General features: G+C 37.5%; 1 protein-coding gene across 2 annotated transcripts; it reads right to left on the reverse strand.

The window, feature by feature from the left end:
• Positions 1–3,740: 3,740 nt before the first annotated feature.
• On the reverse strand, positions 3,741–18,602 carry LOC141437125 (melatonin-related receptor-like). Of its 2 annotated transcripts, none has more exons than XM_074100359.1 (4): positions 18,360–18,602; positions 7,836–8,021; positions 7,210–7,379; positions 3,741–6,828 (listed from the first exon to the last, which is right to left on the reverse strand). In XM_074100359.1, the coding sequence occupies exons 1-4, from the start codon at positions 18,382–18,384 to the stop codon at positions 6,118–6,120; spliced, it is 1,092 nt and encodes a 363-aa protein (XP_073956460.1). In that variant the 5' UTR covers positions 18,385–18,602; the 3' UTR covers positions 3,741–6,117. The 2 variants fall into 2 exon arrangements, with proteins under 2 accessions (XP_073956460.1, XP_073956471.1); XM_074100370.1 differs by lacking the exon at positions 18,360–18,602 and adding an exon at positions 15,032–15,103.
• Between the last annotated feature and the right edge of the window lie 8,098 nt (positions 18,603–26,700).

The raw sequence follows: 26,700 nt of genomic DNA on the forward strand, positions 1-26,700 counted from the left end.
TAATCCATGTAGCAGTCAATTACTAAGGTACATTGATTACTATTTTCAACTTAAAATAAGGTAGGTATCCTAATAAATTAATAACCCTTCTTCGGGCAGTCAGGTTAAAAATATATTAAACTATTTGTTTTTTGTGCATTATTTTTAGTTATTATGTAGTTAGATATATAATTATAACATATGGGCACAATTCACAAACCAGTAAACAAAAAATATAAAATGCATTTTGGTACAAAAATAGACGCACGCACGGCAGTGTTTCGCCAAGTGCGTTTACTTTTGATAATATAGACGCTTGACTAAAATACGAATTCTAGTGATTAAAAACCCACAGCGGATGCAGGAGACGGAATATATCACGTAAGGTTTGAAAAAGTACGTAGTCGGTTCGGTACGATAAATGGTGTTAACTCGCCAGAGGGCGCTGTAGATGACTTGAACACACACTTACTACTTGACTTATTCATCTGAGAACCGTGAACAAATACTAACCCACCTTTACCTACATACTTGCCTTACACAAAAAATATATTATTATTATAATTATATTTAGCCTATAACTGTGTCCCACTGCTGGGCAAAGGCCTCTCCTCTTGACTTCGACAAAAAATATATTAATCAGTCAAAATGTTTTCGAAAAAAGTAGGAATGTTATAAGCAAACGCATATATTCTTTTTCCATTCCGTCGTGGGTAATAAAATTAAGACACAAGCACTGTTTGCCTACAATATACGTTACAAATACATTGTGCAAAACCAGAGGCCGTATGCCTAACGCTTCTGACACTTGCGATGCGATCAAAATCAAATGACAGTTTTCGCTTACAAAAACTGTCACTTGATTGCGATCGCGAGAGTCAGAAACGTTACGCAATAGACCATCAGATACGGTACAGCCAGGGATTGAGATCGGTAGTAAAGTCTTAGCACTGGCATTTTCGGTCTACTTTCAAACACTAGTACCGAAAATACTGGTACTAAGCCCCGTCTCTTAAGATCTGTATCTCAGTACTTTGACACATTCCATACATTAACTATCTATAATATTTACGTTTACAAATATATATTTTTTATTAAAACCAGAATAAAACTCTCCCTGATGGGTCCGGCCAGGATTTTGCGTCACCGGCGATGCACTAGCGATATTAAAATTTGTCATAGGTACGTTGCTTGTGTTGCTAGCGGATCTTGACAGCGCAATGAACAGAGAATTTTGCCCTGCCGCCGATTGAGAAAAATCGTGGTCAATAGTCACTGTATATTTCATACATTTTTTATAATTGCTACACGCAGTTTAATTACCAACACACCTAGGAGTTTATATTGCTAAAATTATTTGGAAGTTTCAGCTACGTTAAAAGCATAGTAACAAAAAAACTGAAACTGCAATGTAGCTAAAACGTCGAAGTGATTTAAGCGTTATAAAATTCTTGATTAAATCTCAGGTGTGCTAGTAATCTGAGTAAAAATCCTGTAAAATTATGACATTACATTCACTAAAGTCTTATACATTTACTTGTTTAATGTAATAACGGGTTATGCTTTCTAAAACATTACATAGATTACACGCTATATAAACACAAATATAAAAGAATCAATGTAAAAATTAGTAACTATAACACAGTATGTAAAAAAGTTTTTTACTAAGAACTTGGGTAGATTGAGTTCCCGAAAATAACAGCTTTCTATGACCTTATATGACTGTGGTAGATACGTGTTCAAACATGGTCTGAGTTTTCCTACTGAAACAGGATATGTTTAAAGTGTATTAGTTCATACAAAACTGTAATTTTGAGTTTGTTTAAAATCAGAAAAAGCATCTGAAAATTATACATAATTATTTTAATGTCTGTGCTACCTACCACGAAAATACTATTTAGTTGTGCGACACAGCAAACGCAGGGATACAATAGCTGTTATTAACAACAGTTTTAAAACTTTAAAGTTACATTTTACAAATAGCAAGGCGTTTCAAGACTTTTAACGACGATGATTTTCCATTTCGAATGGGTAACAGTTTAGTAAATATGTGTTCAAATTTACATGCATGTTTTTATCACTTGGCCATTTTTTGCAAAGGTTGTTATTTTTTTTAATTTTTGTACGTTCTTTTCTTATCATCATGTAAAGGGTGTCTTCAAATTCTTCCGGAATGTTTCAGAAGGTTTTAGGGTTCATTTGACTCAGGGTTTCTCAAAGTGGGTATTCGACGTAGGGCATGATGATTAAGATTGGATTTTGGAGTATTTTTGTATTTTTTATTTCAACTCCAAAGTTTACTTATTTGTTGTTGTTTGTTTCAGTTTGTATTTTCGTTGGCAAGTCGATCCTTACCTATATTTGTTACCTTTTATTGAAATAAATACGATAGGTGCATTATATATTATGATGATGATTGAAATAAAAATAACCTTAGTTTCTCCAACAGTCAATTTTATTACTTTCTTTGGGGGGGGGGGGGGGGGGCTGGTAGGGTTCGCTGTCGTCTAGAAACTTTAACAGGGGACGTGGAGCCATAAGTTTGAGAAACCCTGATTTGACCGAAATGAAATTTCTCATCGGAATTTTAGACTCGTTGATCAATATACATGTACAGCCATGATAATGTATTATGTATCCTGAGTCACTTATTAGAAGTACCTTTGATGTTATGGGGTACAAATCCACTAAAAGTTAGAAGTAGGGTTTGGGACAGTTTTAAGGCAATGAGGGTTTTCACAGAGGCGAAATATCGCTAGATGGCGTTAGTATCGTTGGTTAACCAATCACGAGCAAACGTCAAACGGACCTTACGATACTAACGCCATCTAGCGATATTTCACCTCCGTGAAAACCCTCATTGCTTCACGACTCACGGGCACGGGCAAAAGATGAGCATTATACATTGCAAACTTTTTTTAGGAAAGTGTATTACTATGCATTGATGTCCCTTGAGCTAGGTACAGACACAGGACAGAATAACATACACTTAAAAGTTGATTGACCTATTTGCAGGAGTATTAAGTCAAACGAACCCAACCATCAGTGGAAATATTGAGGACACCTTGTATATTATTAAAATATAATACAATAGATTGCTATACAATACAGTATACGTATAAATTACTACCTACTATAGCAGTCGTTTAAAGAGAATTAAATATACGAAGGTTGGCTGTCATATTATGTAAAAATATTTATTTTTAAAACAGAAATGCATATCTATGTAACAGTAAACAGACATACATCACTGTGTAAAGTATGGGGGTTTCAGTGACAGGCTGGTTGCCGCTGGTATCGCGAGATCCGTTGACAACTTTAACTTGTGTCACGTTTATGATTGGTTATAGTACATTGTGACTTAAGGGCGGTAAATAAGGAATTACGAACGAGAGTCTAATAGAAGCCCGAAGTCGAAGTCTGAGGGCTTTAATGAGTCGATGTTCGTAATTATAGTACCGCCCGTGCGACATACAATGTTTTTCATCACATTTGCAAGTAAAATTTATAAATGAACTAAAATAATTTCCTTGCTCACCCGCGACCTTACAATAGCTAAGCTTACGCAAAATATGGTGGTGATAGATGGGTTTGTGTGATTTGTGTGTGTTCTTACAGTGTGGAGGTGGAGGAACTGCATGAACACGCATATTTTGCATAAGCTTAGCTATTGTAAGGTCGCGGGTGAGCAAGGAAATTATTTTAGTTCATTGATATGGACCTCCGCAAAGTAACGCCTGATTCAATAAATTATTTAAAATTTTATATTTGTTAAAGAAAAAAATATAATTCTTCCAAATATTGGCGATACCTTAGGCTGTGCTCTTGGCAACGTCGCCCTCTACCTCCCTCGGCATGCGCCGCAACGTGCGTATGCATGTGGTCCATGTAGTCCTGCAGCAGCGCGCGCAGCACCATCAGTACGGGCACTGACTCATTTACCGACCACGGGCTTCATGGCAAGAAAATGTGTACGCGCAATGACTCATTTACCGACCAAGGGTTTCATGACAAGCACATTAAGGTCGAGGATTTTATTTGGGGGGTTGCAACTAAGGTAGCCTGCATGTTACGACATTGTTTACGAGCAAGTGTGATGAAAAATAAATGAATGAGCCAATCGCAAGCAAGACTGTAACGACACACGGGCAACATGATACTAACGCCATCTAGCGATCATCGGCCAAGAAGCCCTCATTGGCTTGGCGTGTAATGTGGTGCTGGTGATCCTTTTGTGTTCTCTCTGTCGCACTCGCACGTCATGCCATCGAAAAGACATGACCACTTCATAAATAAGTAGACCCTGAACGAAATATTTACAGCGAATAATTAAATTCTCATAAAATATTGGCACCATCGTTTATTTTCTATTTACGCCGCGTTGATTATCAAGGATTTAATTCAGTCAAGTAAGTTCAGTAAGTACTAATAAGGACGTTTAAGTATAATTGGGTAGTGTCCTGGGTAAAAAATATTATAATATATTATAATTAACTAGTTTAAATTGTCAACACCAAAAACGTCAAAAATGAAGCGCATCAGTTTGGGAAAGTTCGTTCGTGACGTCACGTCTAAGTAAAAAGTGTACTAAAGCGTGACGTCAATCAAATCTTTAACGGGTTAAGTCCTCATTATATTTTTTACTTAATTAACGAAGGAAGAATACGTGTCTAAAATTTTTTGATATATAATCTAAGGGCTGGCTGATGGGCTAGTTATATTTTTAAGTATTCTAGCTTATTGCTTTTTTTTAACAGAAATACTAACATTTATCAAATTAGGTTATGGAACCGGTTGAGTCGATATTTACCTATTTTGGGACCAACTCGGGAGAATATTTTTTTAATCAAAATTGTTTTTCTGAATTTCACCAGTTTTCAAAGTTGCGGAGTTCTCAATATTAATTGCGTTATTATGTCCCGGGAATTGTAGTAATTATGATTAAAAGTTTCAAAACTTTAAAACATCGTCAACATATCGTATATAAACGTAGTCAAATAGAAAGGGGGGTCCCACCCTTCCAACCGCGATATCATTAAATCGCAAAAATGTAAGCAGGGGACATTTCCCCTGCATATTTACATTTTGCTTAGAAGTAGGGCTGTGATACCTAACACTGGGTTTATACATAGATACGGCCGATTTTAGTGCATATTTTAACATACCTCCAAAGTACGGAGCCCTTTGTGGATGTATATAACTCGCACATGTTTCTGATCCATTATACCCATATTTATACGCAATTCAGTTTGAAACCCGTCCAGTTTTTTTTTTATAAATATGTACATTTATAATCCTATTTGGGTGACCATAAAAATCCCTTGCATACAGTAACGTTGCCGCCCAGAGACGGAACGTGTTCTCACTAAGTTTGACCCTTCGTTTTACCTAACCCTTAATTTGCGCTATAATTTATTTCCAAGACAGGCGAAATAATAGACCTTTGTGCTTACCATAGCTGCCCCAGCCAGTCTTTTTGGTGAGATCGTAAAAATGATCAAAAAAAATCTATCAATAAATGAAACATGTCGAAACAGGGTGCTTATTCCGGACAGCGTCGCTCACCCCATCCTGTACCACGAAACGCGGTACTACGCTAAAACGATACAGAAATGCATGGAGAGCGATAGGTCATAGGTACGTATCGTTTTGTCTCGACGCTAGTATAAAATTTGGGTCATTGTCCGTTTTTTCGCCTGCCCTAGAAACGAACTTTAATACTCCAACATATATTTGTCATAAAATAGTAAGCATTGGTTATTAAACATCTATAAGTAAGTACAATCGAGGAAACTGAATTGCATACCACAGCAGGGCTTTTTACAGTCACTTTTACGATGATTTATTTAGCAGATGAAAAATAAACATTACATTTGCAGCGTAAAGATTCTCCTCTGGTACGCGATTCCCTCGACTATACTTAATAGTTATCAAAAGTATTTATTAACATCGACTCTAGATCGTATGCGTGATTGGGGTGTCAGAGATAGCTATTTAATAAGGTGCTCCCTCATCGAGATAATCCTTTTGCAGAGCATGACATGGCAAAACCGAGCTCATATTAAGTGTTCTAATGAAGGAGCACCCTAAGATGCGCGGATGTGCACGAACGATCCTGAAAGATCGGCGAAGTCAAATCTATCGCAACTCTTGCATCTCTCGGGTGGACGAAGCAGCACGCTGTGGACTGTTTGCATTAACAGCCTGGTGCATTATATGCACTCGCACATCGCCAGTGGCGGCTCTGTACTCGCAAGCCCTCCTATGCCGACTCGCAAATGGACCAGACAGAGTACTCTTACAGAAACAGTAGTTAAACAAGTGGGCGAATGCCCTCCTGAACCTTCTATCCATGGTGCCGTAAAGGACACTGGTGATAACCGACCGCCCTACTCCAAGCCACACGCTCTGATAAAAACGCGAGTCAGTTGTGGCTGGGAACTCATGGACCACAATGACATAAGGGAGCCAAGCGCTAACGTAAAGGATGAAAGCGGTTATGTTCAGGTAATGGGCATATCGATCATTTTCGTATTGCTGAGATTTTCTATAGTGATTATGCTTTTTGGCGCGACTTTTCATCTTCAGAGAAGCGCTGCTCAGGCAGAATATGGTTATCAAGCATGGGATGACATGTAGGATGACATTGGTTGTTATCCTAAAAGTAAAATTGCCATAGTGCAGTCGGTAGCAGCAGTCGTAGTCGAGTCCAAGGTAGACCCCAACAGCAGCGGTGATGAAGCTAACGGCAAAGACGAATAGAGAGATGAGATCCACACGTTTTGAGATAAACACATCGTACTCTTCGCTGCTCCTGCACAGTCGGTAGTAAGTTTCCACAGCCACCAACTGTTGAAAGAAACACCGGATCAGGTTCGGTAAAATCGTTTCGTAAAATATTCATGCGGCATTAATTTCATGGATTAACTGTCAGTTACTGTTTGTTATACAATTGTACTATTTTTACAAAATTGAAGTTAAATTACTGACATAGCTCAAAAAATTGCACTTGTACTGTATGATTCTGGAGTGGAGTGCCACCGTACCGGAAAGTGAAATGTTATGTGCCTCGTCCAAGGTGGCCGGACGATCTGGTAAGGATCGCAGGAAGCTATTACATAGAGCAAAACCCACCGTCGTGGTGATCCTTGGAGAAGGCCTATTTGAACGTCTTCCGGCTCCCGATGACCACTTATTGTGTTAAAAGTTGTATTGTCTATGGCTACTTACAGCGAAAAAAATGCTATAGCTGTATGTAGAGGCTTCGGTGAGAAACTGTAACGCATAGCATACAGCGTCGGTGTCCCATTCGCCTGAGAGCAGTACCACGGCAGACACAGGGATGACTGCCATGGACACGATCAGGTCAGACATGCCCACGCAGGCATGGAACACCAGACCTGAATAAACATATAGACATAGACATAACTTATACGACTTAACATTTATGCTGCAATATTCGTGGCTACTACAGCGCTAATATCCAGTCAATAATTTAATATCCTCGTATTTAACTCGTTGGACCGGAATCAGCGCAAATGTTTGTGTAGGAATAGTGATCAATAAATAAAATACAATAATATTACAAGTAACATAGTAGTTCTCTTAAAACACTTACAATTAAAGAATTTCACGGCCAGTGGGCATTGGTGGTAGTCACTCAATGACAACGAGAAAATTCGCGCGGTTTTTGGTGGGTAAGTACTAAGTATCCCCTTGTGAGAGAGCCTCACATACCTTCTGTTTCTTTAAACAAGCCTAGACGCATAAAGTACCATTCTTTGGAAGCCTAAAAAACGGTGTGGACATCTTTCGGCTAACAATAATAATGACAGGCTTTGGTCTACGTCACTTACCAATCCTCTTCAAATGGTCTTCAACGAAGAACGAAGCTACGAAGAAGCCATTCATGATGCAACCGAACACAGAGCACGCCACCGTGAACAGCAATCTATCCCGCTTTGGCCACGCATGGTTGAGGGTGACGAGTGAGAAGACCCGTTCTGTCTCGTTCTTTCTACCCCCATGCATGAGGACGGAGCCTGTGCAAAATATCAGAAAATTAATTAGAAATAATATCATTCGTAGCTTCAACAGTCTTAGAAATACTTTCACAAGAAACATTTCCAACATTAAAGTTTGGTCTGAAGCAAAGGTTACGGTAGCATTTTTCAAACACAACGTGTGCTCGGACAATGCCGTCTATTGAATATAGGCGGAGTTAACTTAGTTAATCCTGGTACATCGTTCTTAAATTGAAGTCATCTTTATTTATGTCCGTCATCTTTGGCCTTAGCGCCTTCTCAGAACAATAACTGTTAGTATTGTTCTGAGGTGCCAGGTGCCTTTTTAAGTTCCTTTTCCTATAATCAATTCACGATGGTATGAATTATCAAAAAAAAATTGAAGCGAAAAGGTTCTTGTCACATATTTGATTTGAATGGTTTCTTAGTTACAGTTGTTGATGACTTGGACTGTCATTCTAAATATATGTTTATCCTAATAAGATGATGTACATTTTATTAATTTAATTACTTAACAAATTGGCGACGATGTCGTTTGATTTGAAGAAAGGAAAACGTGCGCGTGCCACCCTACGCGGTGTACTAACTAAAACGAACAACGCATTTCAAGATGAACAAAACTTACATACTTACGAAGAACTAGAAACCCGACTTCTTACACTACAAAATACTTACGATGGCTTACAAAATATACAATGTCGAATAGAAGAGGAGACGGAAGAGGAGGATCTTGAGGCAGAAATGGCATACAGGTATGAGATTGACGAGATTTATACGAAGTTACGCACAAAAATTTTACGATTGATAAATCTATACAAAAATGAAAGTAACATACCTCCTATTACTCAAGTAACCTCCGTCACGAATGCCCATCATGAGGCACAACCAAGAATCAATTTTCAACCATTTCAAGCCAAAGAGACCTTCAAAAATTTCATAAAGCGGCTTTCCGTTTATATCCTACTAAATAACATCACTCATCCTAAAACGAAAGTTTATACCTTACTGTCTACTTTACCTCCAGATATCCACGAAAGATTATATGACCTGTGTTCTCCCGAAGAACCGATCGATAAGACTTTTGAAGAACTTACAGATATTTTGGATAAATTTATTGACCCGAAACCAAGCATATGGGCGTCGCAACATAATTTTATATCACGTTTACAACAAGCCGATGAAACAATTGCAATCTACGCGTCAGAATTGAAAAAGTTATCTCTAAATTGCGAATTCAAATGTACACACTGCAAAAAACCTACAGTTGAATCATTCTTATCACTACAGTTTATACGGGGATTAAAAGATGGAGATATTCGTACAAAAATATTACAACAGAAGGAAACCACACTGTTTTCTAATTTAGTGGATACCGCCACGTTGATGGAAAAGGGAAAAACTGAAAACTCAACCATGTCTGTAGCAATTCGTCATACATCTTTTGACAATATGAATAAAGTATCGAAAGCACCAAGATACGCTTCAAATCCACAAACCATCAAAGACCTGAAGGGCAAATGTTATCGATGTGGTAAAAACGATCACAAAGCGAATGAATGTGGCGCCATAAAAAGCACGTGTCGCAAGTGCCAAAAAGAAGGCCACTTAGCTCGAGTCTGCTTACAAGGACGTAGAAGTAATAACACAAACTTACTGGATAACTCTACAAGCAGCCTCAGCGCCGACAGCACAGCGGAGATCAACTTAGTAAAAAGTGAAATCTCTGACAAATACATTATACCGATTGAAATTGAAGGTACAAGAGTCAATATGGAATTTGATACTGGCGCTACACTTTCTACTATATCATTAAAAGATTATAAAAAGCTCAACATTAAAAAGAAAGTTTTCACGACTAACATGAAGCTAAGAACTTACACAGGTGAAGTATTTAAGCCCACTGGTGTGGTATATGTCAAATGCACCTATGGAAATCAGACTTTCTACGGAAAATTATACATAATAGACAAGAATGTTGACCCTATCCTCGGCCGAAGCTGGATGAAAGAGTTCAACATCACGCTTGCCGATATGAGAACCGTCCAACAATGTGAGAACATACCGAAACTAGAAAAATTACTAGAAGAGTACGATTCCACTGTATTTAATTCAAATTTGGGCGAAATTCCAAACATTCGAGGCCACCTCACTCTTACAGAAAACTCACAACCGATCTTTATCAAACCTCGTAGAATTCCTTACGCATTACGAACCAAAGTAGATGACGAAATAAACCGCCTTGAAAAATTAGGGATTATTACAAAGATAGACCACTCAGACTGGGGCACACCTGTCGTTCCGATAGTCAAACCTAACGGCAGCATCAGACTTTGTGCTGACTACAAGATTACTTTAAACAAAGTTATAAAAGACGAACAATACCCAATTCCAATAATTGAAGATATTTTAGCTGAAATGAATGGCGGGCAACTGTTCTGTACCTTGGACATCACACAAGCATACTTGAACATGGTGATGGATGAAGAAAGTGCCTTATTACAAACCTTAAGCACACATAAAGGTACTTTTAAGGTAAACCGGCTCATGTTTGGAGTTAAAGTTGCCCCTAGCCTTGGCAAAAGTTTATGGACCAATTATTACTTGGTATAGATGGAGTAAAATGCTTTTTCGATGATATTATTATACAGGGCTCTACAGAAGAAGAATTACTTTGTAGGCTTAGACAAGTCTTGGAGAAACTCAAAGAAAGTAACCTTCGGGTTAATAAGGAAAAATGTCACTTTTTCAAAAGAAGTATTAATTACTTGGGACATACAATTGACAAAAACGGATTGCATAAGAATCAAGATAAAGTCAAAGCAATTTTCAACGCACAACGTCCGACGAATGTAAACGAACTACGAACCTTTTTGGGTATGGCAAATTACTATAATAAATTTATACCTAACCTTGCATCTATTACAAGCCCTTTAAATGCACTCCTGAAGAAAGGAACAAAATTTATTTGGTCTCCGAAATGCGAAGAAAGCTTCAAGAATGTCAAAACTGAAATACTCAGTGAAAGAGTCTTATTACACTTCGATCAGAAAAAACCATTAATTTTAGCAACAGATGCGTCACCTACAGGACTGGGTGCAGTACTCAGCCATAGACTACCGGATGGCTCAGATCGCCCAATAGCATTTGCCTCTAGATCTCTAACTAATAGTGAAAAGAAATACAGTCAAATCGACAAAGAAGCAACTGCTATATTCTGGGGATTAAAGAAATTCTTTCACTACTGTTATGGTCGCAAGTTTACCCTTATCACAGACCACAAGCCACTGACTTCAATTTTCCATCCACATCAAACCTTACCAACACTGAGTACAATGAGGCTATTCCATTATGCACATTTTCTATCTGGATTTGACTACAATATTGAATATAGAAGTTCTTCTAAGCATTCCAATGCAGACTACCTCTCACGATTTCCTGTTGAAAAAGTTAACGACAGTAATATTGACCAACATTCCATATTCCAACTAAGGCAGATAAACACATTAAACATTTCACCCGAAATTATTTCCAAAGAAACAAAAGAAGACCCCGAACTACGGAACTTGTTTCAAACGCTACAATCGGGAAATTCACTTAGAGAATCAGGATACAATGATAACGAATTGACACTGCAAAATGACTGCATTCTAAAAGGTACGAGAGTAATAATTCCTCGAAAATTACAGCAACAAATTTTAGAAGAACTTCACATTGGCCATATTGGGATTTTAAAAATGAAACTTCTTGCTCGTAGCTTCGTATATTGGAAAAATATTGATAAAGATATCGAAACTAAAGTGAAATCATGTCGAACTTGTAGATTACATCAAAATGAACCTCCTAAAGCCCCACTACATCATTGGGAAGATCCAACTGGGCCTTGGCAAAGAATTCATATTGATTTTGCAGGGCCTATATCTGGCTATCAACTTTTTATTGTAGTGGACGCCTTTTCAAAATGGGTGGAAATAATTCCTACTAAAACGATGACAAGCTCATTCTGTATTCAGAAATTAGATGGATTATTTGATACTTTTGGATTACCTTATACAGTAGTATCAGATAACGCGAGACAATTTGTCTCCCAAGAATTTGAAAACTTCCTACATACCTCTGGTATTGCACATAAAACAATTGCCCGTATCACCCGGCTACAAACGGGCAAGCGGAACGTTTCGTACAGATTGCCAAACGAGCACTGCATAAATTAGAGGGGGAGAGTGGCGATATATCACAGAAAATCCGTTTAGTGAAACATGTTCTTCGAGCTACACCAACTTCCTCAGGAGACTCTCCATATGTCATTATGTTCGGAAGGGAAATACGAACAAGATTGGCTGCCAAGATCAGAGCAGTTCCTAAACCACCCCCCAGACAGCCTCGACACGGTACAGACGGGAGAGAGTTCAGTCCCGGAGCCAGAGTCCAAGCAAGGGACTATTCGGTATCGAAAACCAAATGGGAGTTTGGCATTGTAGTCCGCCGTCTCGGACAGCTACATTATCAGATTAGGACAGACAGCGGACTCCTGTGGATCCGACACCTGGACCAGCTACTCCCTGCTCCTCTGATTCACGGCGGAGGCGTGTCACATATTTGATTTGAATGGTTTCTTAGTTACAGTTGTTGATGACTTGGACTGTCATTCTAAATATATGTTTATCCTAATAAGATGATGTACATTTTATTAATTTAATTACTTAACAGTTCTATTATGGTTGCGATTCGATTTCTTCAGCTGTAGTCCCGTCTAAGTAAAGGGGTAATTTTATTTATTGTCCTTATAGTATGAAATGACGTTGAAAATTATAAAAATTAATTAATATTGTAGGCAGGTGAGGTATGCGAAAATCATTTACGTAGGTATTATACCAAGTAGCAAATTTTAATATTTAATGTATCGTTTTACACTGCCTGTAAAATTTGACGTCAATCAATTTACCGTTCTTCAACAACCGATACATTTTAAGACGTTGGCGGAAGAATGAAAATCGACTAAGTTCGCTTTAACAAAGATTTGTTTAGGTGTTGTACATAGAAGTTTTATTCAGTGACGCAGTGACGCCATAATACTATTATGATAGTTATTCTGTGGTGACGCGCAATGATCTGTACATGTTGCGAGAAATATTGCAATTAGTTTTAAATTGCGGGGTTGTGATGTAACCAAGTTTCACGGCGTCATTCGAGCGCCGTAATGGAATGCTATTTGGATGAATAACTCAGAATTCGGGGCCACATTTTTAATGACCAGATGTAGGAAGGAGTTTGTCTCAATTTTATAGACATTTTTATGGGCAAGTTGTTACTGGCAACTTGTACCGTTCTAAAAAAATAGCGTTGAAAGAATGTTGTTTTGGAACGTTGTCTCAAAAATACAGTCAAGTGCGTAACGGATACTGCGCTTAGGGCTTCGTATGTAACAAAAAAATTGCACACGTTCATCCAATCCGTCATCATCAATTTTATTCATCTTCATCCTCTCAGACGTAGGACGTCCACTGTTGGACATAGGCCTCCCCCATAGAGCTCCAGTTGCTTCGGTTAAGCAGCCTGCATCCACCTTGAATCCGCGAATTCCTTACTAATATTTGAAGTGCGAAAATAGCTCAGTCTAAGCTGTATGATACTTCTGCACGCTTAAACCGCTGAACCGATTTAGATGTAATTTAATGTGGTGATAGTTTGAGACCCTGAGAACAGGGACAGTTTTTATCCCGGAATTCCGCGGGAGTCGTGAATGTCTGGAAGGGATAATAAAGTAAATTAAGGACGTCCGGGTAATAAAGGTAATAGGTAGGTAGCTGCCTTACTTAAATCCTACTAATAGATATTAAAATACGAAAGTTTGTGAGTATATTATGTGTGTGTGTGTGTGAATTTGTGTTACTCCTTCACGCTAAATCACGGCGGGGGTAAATATCCATCATCATTTATGAGCCGTAGGACGTCCACTGTTGGACATAGGCCTCCCCCATAGACCTTCAGTCGCTTCGGTAGGCAGCGGCCTGCATCCATCGTGAACCCGCGGCTTTAACCTAGGGCTAATACGAAATTCGAAAATCGAAGTTCGTATCGTACTGTCTTTCTCTCCCGTATGAAATAATATTAACGTCAGCGGGACGGTACGATACGAACTTCGATTTTCGAATTTCGTAGTAGCCCTACTTTACCCCTAGCGTAAGTTTTCGGTTACAAAATACGTCACGATCGCGTTCGCGTAAAATCTCAAGTTGTATGGAAACACGAACATCGCAAACGTTCCGCTAGAGGCGCTGTTCGTGTTTCCATACAAAATGAGATTTTAACGCGAACGCGATCGAGACGTATTTTGTAACCGAAAACTTACACTAAGGGCACTGGTCATTCGTCCGTCTCGTTGGTAGACCTACGCTGCGCTTGCCGATCCGCGGACTCCATTCGAGAACTTTTCGGCCCGTGCTACTTATATGGCCTGCCCATTGCCACTTCAACGAAATAATTAGCAAATATTTTTTTTTTTTTTTTAGTAAATAATTAGTAAACTGTAATAATTTACCTACCTAAATAGGTATGTACAGTCGAGTTCATAAACTTGTGACAATTTGATCAAAAATATCTGAACACGATCCTACGTAGTATTTTTTGTAGTATTGTAACTAAGGGACCCCATACATCCCTGTATTTCTTTTATTATTATTTTTTGTATATTTTCTTTAATTGTATAATATAGTTTTTAAGTATTTTATTTGTAATGATATTTTTATGAAAAAATGACTTTCTGCCAAGTTTCTTGCGGCGCATTCTTCTTGGCAATGATGGTCTTTCCGAAAGCGCTGGTAGTTTAAAAAAATGACGTGTAAAAGTGCCCATTGCGGCCTATTTACTGAATAAATCATTTGAATTTGAATTTTTGAATTTACGCCGTTAACAATAGAGTCGTGTTCAGATATTTTTGATCAAAATTTTGCTCAAAAGTGTATGAACTCGACTGTACCTAGGTACTCAGTTAATAATATTGTATATTAAATTTGTAAAATATTTTGTACCTGCGCGTCCAATCAGCTATGTAGAATTAGATGGGTCCCAAATACTATTGGGGGTAAACTTCTACCTCGGCGAAAACTTGACATCGAATGACGCGCCACAGTGATCTAGGATGCAATCTACAAACAACCGGCAGAAATCTCTCTCACTCGCACATGAACCGCCCGCGTGTAGTCGTAGAATACGTTTCGTCGACATGAAATTACCGCGAGACTCACTCAAATAAAACTCGGATAACTCGCGTCGTAAATCGAGTATAGCACGACATGTTTCGGGCTAATTCTAGCCCTATCTCTATAGCCGCGTATCCATTAGAGCAGCCTCAGGCCAAGCTGCCTCGACTTGAAGCAAACAGCCTCAGTTTGAGCTGCTCGCTCTGAGGCATAGGCTCGAGGCACGTTTGCGGATCAAGATGAGGCCTGTTTTATCCGTCTCCATCAAATGCACGGCTCGGGCTGAGGCTCCTTTGAGCACGACAAAAAAACCGACAAAATATGACTCGGCTCGCGGCGACGAATTTGCCTCGTGTCGCGGCGCGCCTCAGGTTGAGTCGACCCGAGGCTGCCTCCAGTGGATAGGTACACGGCTCTAAGCCTTAAGTGCGCGTTTTGCAGCAGCAGCAGCAGCAGTCGCGTTGCTCCTAGAAGAAGGCACATAAAGAAGGGAACATGTCGAGCTATGTACCTATATACTCGATTAAGTGAGTTATCCGGGTTAATTTCGATAATGGTTTATTAATGTTTCGGCGAAAATAAATTATTTAGCAAATTATTAGCTCCCATACACATATATTTATTTAGGAGAAATGTTTTTTCCCAACTCAACATTTCGCACTGAAATCATTTCCCAACTAATGATTTGATAAATTATTATTATACAAATTATAACCTCGAATTTTTTTAAGACGTCATTTATGTTTTTGTCAAATGTACTCACTGGCAAAACTTATTCAGCAAAATATTGAATGGCATCCAACTAACATTCCTAGTGGCAGTTATCCTGGCTGCTATAAAAAAAACTTCGCTCCGCTTCGCTCCCGCCTTAGCCTTCTGAACCTAAACTATCCAAGTCGCTTCTGCTCCGAACCGTCTTGCTCGCTCGCTTCGCTCGCTCGCACAAATCAAATTGAAGTAAAACTTTGCAATATAAAAATGTTGCGAAATAAGAAAAATGCGAAGAAAAGTTATGCCAACGATTAGTTTGCCAAATAAAACTTCAGCAAAAGGTTGGTTGCTAAGTTAAATTTGGCGAAACATATTTCGCCGATAAGGTAGTAGGTACTTATGAGCTTTTATTTTAGCTTTTATTTGAGTTTTTATTTTATGTATGTGTTGTACGTATGTATGTGTGGGTCAAATCTTTAAAGTATTTTTTTTTATTTAAAAAAGGAGGAATAGTTAAAAACATAAAAATATTCAGCCACATGTTTCGTCAAATTCATAAAAAAACCGGCCAAGAGAGTGTCGGACACGTCCAAAATAGGGTTCCGTAGCAGTTACGAAAAAATTAAGTAATATTTTTCGAAGGATTTCGTATTTTATGCGGAATCTTCCAAGTTTAGGTATATTTTATACCTAAGGCTGCTATTTAAAAGTAAAACTACTAATAATTCTCAAGCAAACTTAGCCGTTATAGTTTCCCTTGAAAGTTTGATATACTTACTACCATCCTGAATTTTTTCAAATTTTTCCACCCACCGGTTTTGATTTTAGAGGGGGGGGACGCTCGATTTTAATGAAAATTTGCACTTTAAAGTTGAATATTTCGCAAAAAATCAAAGAATCGAAAAATCTAAAAATAGCAAGCTCCTAATGGTTTTAAAAGACCTATCCAACGGTACCCCACACTATAGGGTTGGATGAGAAAAAAAAAATTACCCCCACTACGTCTATGGGAGGTAGGTGCCCTAAAAAAAATGTTTTCAATTGTTATTGTACTATTTTGTCGGCATAGTTTACATAATATCCGTGCAAAATTACAGCTTTTTAGCATTGATAGTCCCTGAGCAAAGCCGCGGACGGACGGACAGACAGACAGATAATATGGCGAAACTACATATAGTTAAGGGTTCCGTTTTTGCCATTTTGGCTCCGGAACCCTAAAAATGAAGAAATTACACCATCTTTCAACACCAACAACATCTTTCAACTTGGTAGTGACATTATGGTGGTTCAGCCAGGATCGTCTCCGCAGGACGGAACTCCTCAGCGGTTAATGGCATCGACTTTAAATTTGGCAGTTTGGATGACAATGCTAGTACAGTCAGCAAAAAATCTTGTATTAAAAATTTCTATCTCTCTGTTTGTCTGTGGCATCGTAGTTCTCGAACGAATAGACCAATTTTAATGTGTTTTTTTTTTATAGTTTCCCTGCTGTGGTTCTAGACTATAGTTGTAGCTTATAGTCGGAACATTTTTGAAATATTGAACTTTAAAAGGAGAATATCTCTGTCTGGGGTTTGTCAACATATCTATGATTATGACTAGGTCAGGGAAGGGCTACTACGAAATTCGAAAATCGAAGTTCGTATCGTGCCATCCCTCTCACTCTCGTATTAAATAATATTAGCGTCAGCAGAACTTCGATTTTCGAATTTCGTATTACAAATAGTTTGAGACGCCAGGAAGGACGTGGGAGTGGGATAGACTTGTATCATCCCTAAAGTGGGTAAAAACGGGGAAGCAATTTTGTGGATAGTTTTGTTTTTTTTTTTAAACCCCGAAAGGGACGCAATAAAGGGTGAAATTAGTGAATATTAGGTACTGTCAACAGCACCAATATCTGACACAATAAAGCGTGCATAAATATGAAACTACTCTATTTCTAGGGCAGGTGACTGTGCTTACATTCGTGTGAGCCATCGCGTTTTTGTTTTAATCGATGAAAGCCATTATGAAATGAAACTAGCTACAAATAATTCTGTGCTGACGAAGTATCAGGGTAAAGCTTGTAAATTGAAAAATTCGTATTTTTTGAGGTTACGTAGCCTTAAATTCATTTACATGTCGTTATGGTTTTATTACCTACCTACCTAAGTACACATTTACTGATTAAGCCTAAGAAGCCTATGTCATAATAAAATTGTTTACTTTTTTCTACACAGAAAAAAAAAACAAAGTTTTAATCATTGAGTACTGGCCAGTAAGAAGATGCTAACGCCAAACGCCACCCACAATGTGTCAGTGAAAATGATGTTGTGGGTAGCCGCGTATTTATTAAGGTAATACTTATAAAAAAAATCTAAACATCAATAAATATCTAACTATTATGTTTTTGTAATTAAAATGTGTCATTATTATAACCTCAAAAGATAATCATTTTCTCACTTACCTTTTCGAAGATCCAGTGTATCCATAATAAGTTTTATAACCAGTCACATACGTTTTACCTATCAATACTTCATTACAGAATTGCTTCTAATAAACAGTCCAATAAGACACCACAATATAATACTTTAAAAACTTGATACCGTTAATAAAAACTTCAAAAAAATTGTGCGGTACGCGTTCCACCCGAATTTTTATATGTATCAAAAATTATAAAGCTCTTTTTGTATGAAAAATCTGTTGTAAGTATCAGAGTTTGGGTGTTGGATTGTAGGGTGCGCAGAAGTTTTAAAATTGCTCACTGCGCAGGATCTCGTACGAATGTCATTTGGATGAAGACCATCTTATATTGATCAGGCGTGAAACTTTGAAATCAAATTCCTGTTTAACTTTTGGCGGGGTTCGGAGTAACGCGGGTGCAAACCTAAACTAGTCCTTTCAAAGACAGCAACAACATTTTTCTAATGTTTGTTACTACTGATCTCCTGATTTCCTAGAACGTTGTAATTTTGGCGTTGTAAGTAATGCTAGATTTATGTAAGTTTGTAAGTTGTGCGTGGCTTCAAAATTTGTTAACCGTTTTTCGACCACTACTTACCTGCGGTGACCAAGCCCTGTAACACTACCATGAGTTTACAGTGACCGTACTCGATAGCGACGCCGTAAATTATTTGTATGGAGAATTGTACAGCGCCTCTACAAATAATTTACGCCGTCGCTATCTAGTACGGTCACTGTAAACTCATGGTAGTAGTAGGTACTGTACTACATACGAAGTGCAAAATTCGAACTTCGTATCTTGCCGTCCCGCTGTCGCTTATATTATCTAATACGAGAGTGAGAGGGACGGTACGATGCGAACTTCGATTTTCGAATTTCGTAGTAGCCCTGTGGTAGCCCCCCTGGATAGTTACCAAAAAATTATAATTATGTATTCCGTCAGTTACCCAAATTATCAGAAAATATTGAACACGTATTTTTTCCTTTGTCAATTAAACAAAAAATTATGAAAATTGTAGCCAGTTACATTACACAGTAACGTAACACACTAGTAGTGGCTTTAGGGTAGGGCGCGGTGGGGCGAAGGGGCGCCTGAAGCGTATACCTTCTAGAAAATTCCCAAAATTCTGGAGCGTCGAGGAAATCTCGCCCAGGGCGCTGGAAGTTTATTTAGTTATGCGACTAATGTGCTTAAGAGATAGTCCATAAAATAATGAGCTTGTAACTATGACAAAAATGTAAGCTTGATGAATGAAACAGAAAACATTAGAGATGTGCCGATCATGACTTTGGCCGACTAGCCGACTAGCCGATTAGTCGGTTGTAAAGAAGCCGACTAATCGGCCGACTAGTCGGCCAAGCCGATTACAAGTTCGGGGATTTCCGTGACGCTTTGTTAACCAGCTGATTTGGGCGCAAGTCGCAACCGATGCCTGTAAGCGTGTCGGAACGTGTTTATTTTATTTTATTCGTATTATTTTATTTCTAGATTTTTGCTTTTGTATCTATCAAAGCGGTGTTTTTGTGAAAAATATAGTGTCTAAATATAAAGCCTACTATTATTGTTCATTAAAGTGAAAGAGCTGAAAAAATTAATTAAAATTTAATCATGTCAAAAAGAACGGCATCCGAAAAGGCTATAGTACTGTAGACCATATACATGCGTTGCGGCAGGTTATACAGAATACCGAAGAGTATAACCTCCCCCTTTGCCTTGCATTTATAAACTACGAGAAAGCCTTCGATTCGATCGAGACTTGGGCTGTGCTGCAGGCTCTCCAGCGGTGCCAAGTTGACTACCGGTATATCGAAGTGTTGAAGTGTCTGTACGAAAACGCCACTATGTCCATCCGACTACCGGACTAGAGCACGACGCCTATTCCTCTGCAGCGGGGAGTCAGACAAGGAGATGTGATCTCTCCAAAACTGTTCACTGCTGCACTGGGGAATGCTTTTAAGATTCTGAACTGGGAAGGACAAGGCATCAACATTAATGGCGAGTACTTTACTCACCTTCGATTCGCCGAAGATATTGTAGTCATGGCTGAGAGACCATGGAGGACTTCAGTGCTATGCTCGCCGACCTCAGCAGAGTTTCCGACCGAGTTGGCCTGAAAATAAACATAGACAAGACGTGTCACGTCTAATGTCCATGTTGTGCCAACTCCCGTAATAGTCGGAGGCTCTGCGCTCGAAGTTGTTGACGACTATGTATACCTGAGACAAACGGTCCAGATAGGTAGATCCTTGCCGTGATGACTTACGGATCTGAGACGTGGTCGCTAACGATGGGCCTCATGAGGAAGCTCAAAGTTACTCAGAGGGCTATGCACGGGGTTTCTCTGCGGGATAGAATCCGAAATGATGATATCCGCAGTAAAACTAAGGTTACCGACATAGCCCGAAGAATTGCGAAACTGAAGTGGCAGTGGGCAGGGCACATTGCTCGCAGAACTGATGGCCGATAGGGTCAGAAGGTTTTCGAATGGCGTCCGCGGACCGGGAGACGAGGTGTCGGTAGGCGTCCAACAAGATGGAGCGACGACCCGGTTAAGATCGCGGGATCGCGGTGAATGCGGAAAGCACAAGACCGGTCTGAGTGGAGAGCCTTGGAGGAGGCCTATGTCCAGCAGTAGACGTCTTTCGGCTGACATGATGATGTCAAACAGAAAGTCTCGTGTAAGGACTTTATGAACAATTAGACAATGATTCCCGTAAAGTCAAGTAGGTATAACTAATGCCAAAATATAATTTCTCGTGTGGGCAAGGAAAAACAGTAAATACTACAAAAAATATATAATGTAATTCCCCCTCTGTGTACCTATACCTACATGAAAATAAATATTTTATTGAAATATGCGTACAAAGTAAGAAGCCGGATAGTCGGCGCTTTTTGCCGACTATTCGCCGACTAGTCGCCGACTACGAAAGTGGCCGGATAGTCGGCTTTCCCGACTAGTCGGCGACTAGTCGGCACATCTCTAGAAAACATATAGAAAGTCGTGGTTTGAAAGAGTTGTCCAGGGGACGTAACCATGGCAACGAGGTACATGAAGAAGTTGATCGACCCAATTATGCTTTGATTCTTTCTCATTTTTGTTTGATTGACAAAACGAAAAAGTACGTGTCCAATATTTTCGGATAATTTAACTGACAGACTAAATAGGTAGTTTGTTTTTTACCCATCATCATCATTGGTTAGTTGGAACCTCAATTATTTTTTTATTTAATTTATAGTGACAACAGAAATTCACAAATATTAATAAACGATTCTTGGAAGACAGACCTGTGGCAAACTTACGCACATTGCAGCAACATCAACAGGGTTCTCTTTGTCATCGTTAAAACTATTTTTTTTCTAATTTAAGAGGAATACTGGCCCGTTATGTGAAGCCGATAATATTTGTTTGACTCGAACGAATTTACGTACTCCTGTAAAGGTATAATAGCAAAAACACCAACGTGTTTTAAACAATTGACAGGCGCTGTTGGTAAAAACAAGAACGTCTCAGCATTTGGTAGAGGCACAGAAAAAGTAGAGGTGAAAAACATGTAAAATAATGACTGGTTGTATGTAGTAAACTACTACAATATAGAACGTAATCTATACGGACACGTTACTTAGTGCTGGGGGCCCTCAAGCTCAGGAGGCCCCCTCGGACACACACTCGTGACAAACTATAAATGACAAATCTGGAGTACGTCAAATTCGGAACACGAACGGAACAAACGATTTTAAGTAGTTTAGGGCCCTAGTTTATTTTTTGCCCTAGGGCCTTTGGTTACCTAGCTACGCCACTGGACACAGACCACAGATCTAATCTGTAAGAAATTGTAATTTGCACCCAAGTAGTTAGCAGGCAATGCATTTTAAGTGAATGATTACATAGTCATACTTGTTAGAGACAAAATGCTGCACTTCGTGAAGAAAGCAAGCCGCTTTGCACAGTGATAGTACAGACTAAACTGAGTGATTTGACTCGCAGCAGCGGAAGTTTCACCCCTTAGGAACAGAGATGGCGCCACTTCTTTAAAAAATATTTCAAAAAATTCTACAAGCTAAAGTAATAAACCAATTTCAATGTTTAATATCTCAAATGAGAGCCTATTATATACGTTACTTATAAAAAAATAGAAAAAAAATATTTACAAAAAACTTTTGTCAAAAAACGCCATCTTAAGTTTTTTTTTCTTACCTGATTTGTAGTTTTTACTTGATTGCTTAAAAAAACTGTATGCAACATGAATGGTTTAATGCATGTACATATTACTGAACACATAACGAGTATTTAAAAAAAAATCCGACATCGATACCTATCATATTTAACGAAATATGACAGTTTAAATGTGAGCACAAATTTCTTTAAAAAATATTTCAAAAAATTCTACAAGCTAAAGTAATAGACCGATTTCAATGTTTAATATCTCAAATTAAAGCTCATAACATTCATTATTTACAAAAAAATATAAAAAAAATATTTACTCAAAACTTTTGGCAAAAAACACCATCTCAAGTTTTTTTTTCTTACCTGATTGGTAGTTTTTATTTGATTGCTTAAAAAAACGGTATGCAACATGAATGTTTTAATGCATATACATATTACTGAGTACATAATAAGTATTTAAAAAAAAATTCGACACCGATACCTATCATATTTCACGAAATATGAAAGTTTAAATGTGAGCACAAATTTGTTTAAAAAAATTCAATAAATTCTACAAGCTAAATTAATAAACCGATTTAAATGTTTAATATCCCAAATTAAAGCTCATAAAATTCATTATGTAGAAAAAAATATTAAAAAAATATTTACTGAAAACTTTTGGCAAAAAACGCCATCTTATGTTTTTATTTCTTACCTGATTGGTAGTTTTTACTTGATTGCTTAAAAACATTGTATGTTGTATGCAACATGAATGGTTTAATGCATACTTATATATATTTCTGAGTAAATAACAAGTATTAGAAAAAAAACCGACACCGATACCCTTCGTACTTCACGAAATATTTAAGTTTAATTGTGCACGCTTTTCTTACAAATAAATTTCAACGAAATCTTCAAGTGAAACTAGTACTCTGATTATAATGTTTAATGTTAAATGAAAAGAAGAACGAAATTACCTAAAATATTAAAAAAAAAGTTTTTTCCTGGTGTTACGAAAAAAATATAATTACTTTAAAATTAGTAATTATTAAGACAATAAATACAAACTACCGTTTCCGGCATAGTTGGTTCTGAGATGTAATATATATTGCTTAGTAGTTGGCGAATTTATTTAAAAATTAGCTTTTTATGTGATAGGTAGGGCTACAGCTTATAGATATGTCACATTTGAAATAAAAGACTATGAACATCAATGTTCATCAAATATTTAAATTAAAACCTATAAGTCCTCTTCGGGTTCATCGGCAGATGTAGAACTGAAAAGGAAAAGTCGTTTTTAAGTAGTTGTGCTATTCCAATACTACAAAATCACAGATCTTTTAGACACGGACTGCGTTGCTGTAATTACTGTTGAATTATATTTGTGCCTAGTTGATTACCATTAGATCTAAAATTTTGTGCCTACCTGTGGAAATCAGTGGTCAGCATACAAAATAACCCTGCATTGAATATTATATTAACTTACTTTTGATTTGTACAGCCACCTTTGCAGGATTTACACTGGGCAGTGCATGGTAAGCTGACCCGACGACACCCACAACGCATGGTATCGCAGCCAGATTTGCAGCCACAATACTTAATGGTCCAAGAGACTTACTTTCTTTTGCCAACTCTCTTTTGCCTTAGTCCATCCCCAAGAAGATGGACATGGTACGGGAACTTCCGGTTTCAGAGCGTTTCTCCATATTTGGCCCGCTTGGTAAGCTTCACGCAGTGTATGTTTATAGAGAGCATGTCCATACCATGTCCATCTTCTTGGGGATGGACTAAGGCAAAAGAGAAGGACTCCAGAATTGTCGGCAGTTACAGCGATTTGGTCGCAATTAAGCCTCTTGGACCATTGTGGCTGCAAATCTGGCTGCGATACCATGCGTTGTGGGTGTCGTCGGGTCAGCTTACCATGCACTGCCCAGTGTAAATCCTGCAAAGGTGGCTGTACAAATCAAAAGTAAGTTAATATAATATTCAATGCAGGGTTATTTTGTATGCTGACCACTGATTTCCACAGGTAGGCACAAAATTTTAGATCTAATGGTAATCAACTAGGCACAAATATAATTCAACAGTAATTACAGCAACACAGTCCGTGTCTAAAAGATCTGTGATTTTGTAGTATTGGAATAGCACAAGTACTTCAAAACGACTTTTCCTTTTCAGTTCTACATCTGCCGATGAACCCGAAGAGGACTTATAGGTTTTAATTTAAATATTTGATGAACATTGATGTTCATAGTCTTTTATTTCAAATGTGACATATCTATAAGCTGTAGCCCTACCTATCACATAAAAAGCTAATTTTTAAATAAATTCGCCAACTACTAAGCAATATATATTACATCTCAGAACCAACTATGCCGGAAACGGTATAGTTTGTATTTATTGTCTTAATAATTACTAATTTTAAAGTAATTATATTTTTTCGTAACACCAAGAAAAAACTTTTTTTTAATATTTTAGGTAATTTCGTTCTTCTTTTCATTTAACATTAAACATTATAATCAGAGTACTAGTTTCACTTGAAGATTTCGTTAAAATTTATTTGTAAGAAAAGCGTGCACAATTAAACTTAAATATTTCGTGAAGTATGAAGGGTATCGGTGTCGGTTTTTTTTATAATACTTGTTATTTACTCAGAAATATATATAAGTATGCATTAAACCATTCATGTTGCATACAACATACAATGTTTTTAAGCAATCAAGTAAAAACTACCAATCAGGTAAGAAATAAAAACTTAAGATGGCGTTTTTTGCCAAAAGTTTTCAGTAAATATTTTTTTAATATTTTTTTCTACATAATGAATTTTATGATCTTTAATTTGGGATATTAAACATTTAAATCGGTTTATTAGTTTAGCTTGTAAAATTTATTGAATTTTTTTAAACAAATTTGTGCTCACATTTAAACTTTCATATTTCGTGAAATATGATAGGTATCGGTGTCGATTTTTTTTTTAAATACTTATTATGTACTCAGTAATATGTATATGCATTAAACCATTCATGTTGCATACCGTTTTTTTAAGCAATCAAATAAAAACTACCAATCAGGTAAGAAAAAAAAACTTGAGATGGTGTTTTGTGCCAAAATTTTTCAGTAAATATTTTTTTTTATATTTTTTGTAAATAATGAATGTTATGAGCTTTAATTTGAGATATTAAACATTGAAATCGGTCTATTACTTTAGCTTGTAGATTTTTTTTAAATATTTTTTAAAGAAATTTGTGCTCACATTTAAACTGTCATATTTCGTTAAATATGATAGATATCGGTGTCGGATTTTTTTAAAAATACTCGTTATGTACTCAGCAATATGTACATGCATTAAACCATTCATGTTGCATACAGTTTTTTTAAGCAATCAAGTAAAAACTACAAATCAGGTAAGAAAAAAAAACTTAAGATGGCGTTTTTTGACAAAAGTTTTTTGTAAATATTTTTTTTGTATTTTTTTATAAGTAACGTATATAATAGGCTCTCATTTGAGATACTAAACATTGAAATCGGTTTATTACTTTAGCTTGTAGAATTTTTTGAAATATTTTTTATAGAAGTGGCGCCATCTCTGTTCCTAAGGGGTGAAACTTCCGCTGCTGCGAGTCAAATCACTCAGTTTAGTCTGTACTATCACTGTGCAAAGCGGCTTGCTTTCTTCACGAAGTGCAGCATCCGGCCAAAAAATGGCCTTAACAAGTATGACTAACAGCGTTCCGATGATTTTTGCTCTACGATTGCATTCGAGGCATTTCGAGGGCACTGCCGTTAAGAGGGGCTACCACGAAATTCGGAAATCGAATTTCGTATCGTACCGTCCCTCTCACTCGCGTATTAAGTAATATATGCGTCACCGGCACGGCAAGATACGAAGTTCGAATTTTGAACTTCGTAGTTTATAGGCTGTTGGTTTGTTATAGGTGATAAAACAGGTTCTAAACAGGGGCTCGATCAAGCGACGCTAGCACTTTATTGTGATAGGTATTTATTATTCATTGTAAATTTTTTTTTTGTTACTTATTTTATTAAACTGGATTTTCTTTAAAACAACCTTTTAAGTAACTATAAGCCTCATGAGAACACGTACATGACTACTGTTCGGTCAACTGTTTTCCCTTGCCTATCCCATGAAAGATAAAAAATTGAATTGTCAACTTCACTTCAATTGTCATTGTCAAACTCAAA

The sequence above is a fragment of the Choristoneura fumiferana genome, chromosome Z, assembly GCF_025370935.1.
Source record: "Choristoneura fumiferana chromosome Z, NRCan_CFum_1, whole genome shotgun sequence".
NCBI classification, from domain to species: domain Eukaryota; kingdom Metazoa; phylum Arthropoda; class Insecta; order Lepidoptera; family Tortricidae; genus Choristoneura; species Choristoneura fumiferana.

Excerpts from the sequence above, each read along its gene's own strand:
- LOC141437125 (XM_074100359.1), bottom strand. The coding sequence starts at position 18,384 with ATGGATACACTGGATCTTCGAAAAG. Across the intron at positions 8,022-18,359 it reads TACACTGGATCTTCGAAAAG|GCTCCGTCCTCATGCATGGG; the intron begins GTAAGTGAGAAA and ends TATTTTGCACAG. Across the intron at positions 6,829-7,209 it reads GCTATAGCATTTTTTTCGCT|TTGGTGGCTGTGGAAACTTA; the intron begins GTAAGTAGCCAT and ends TTCTTTCAACAG.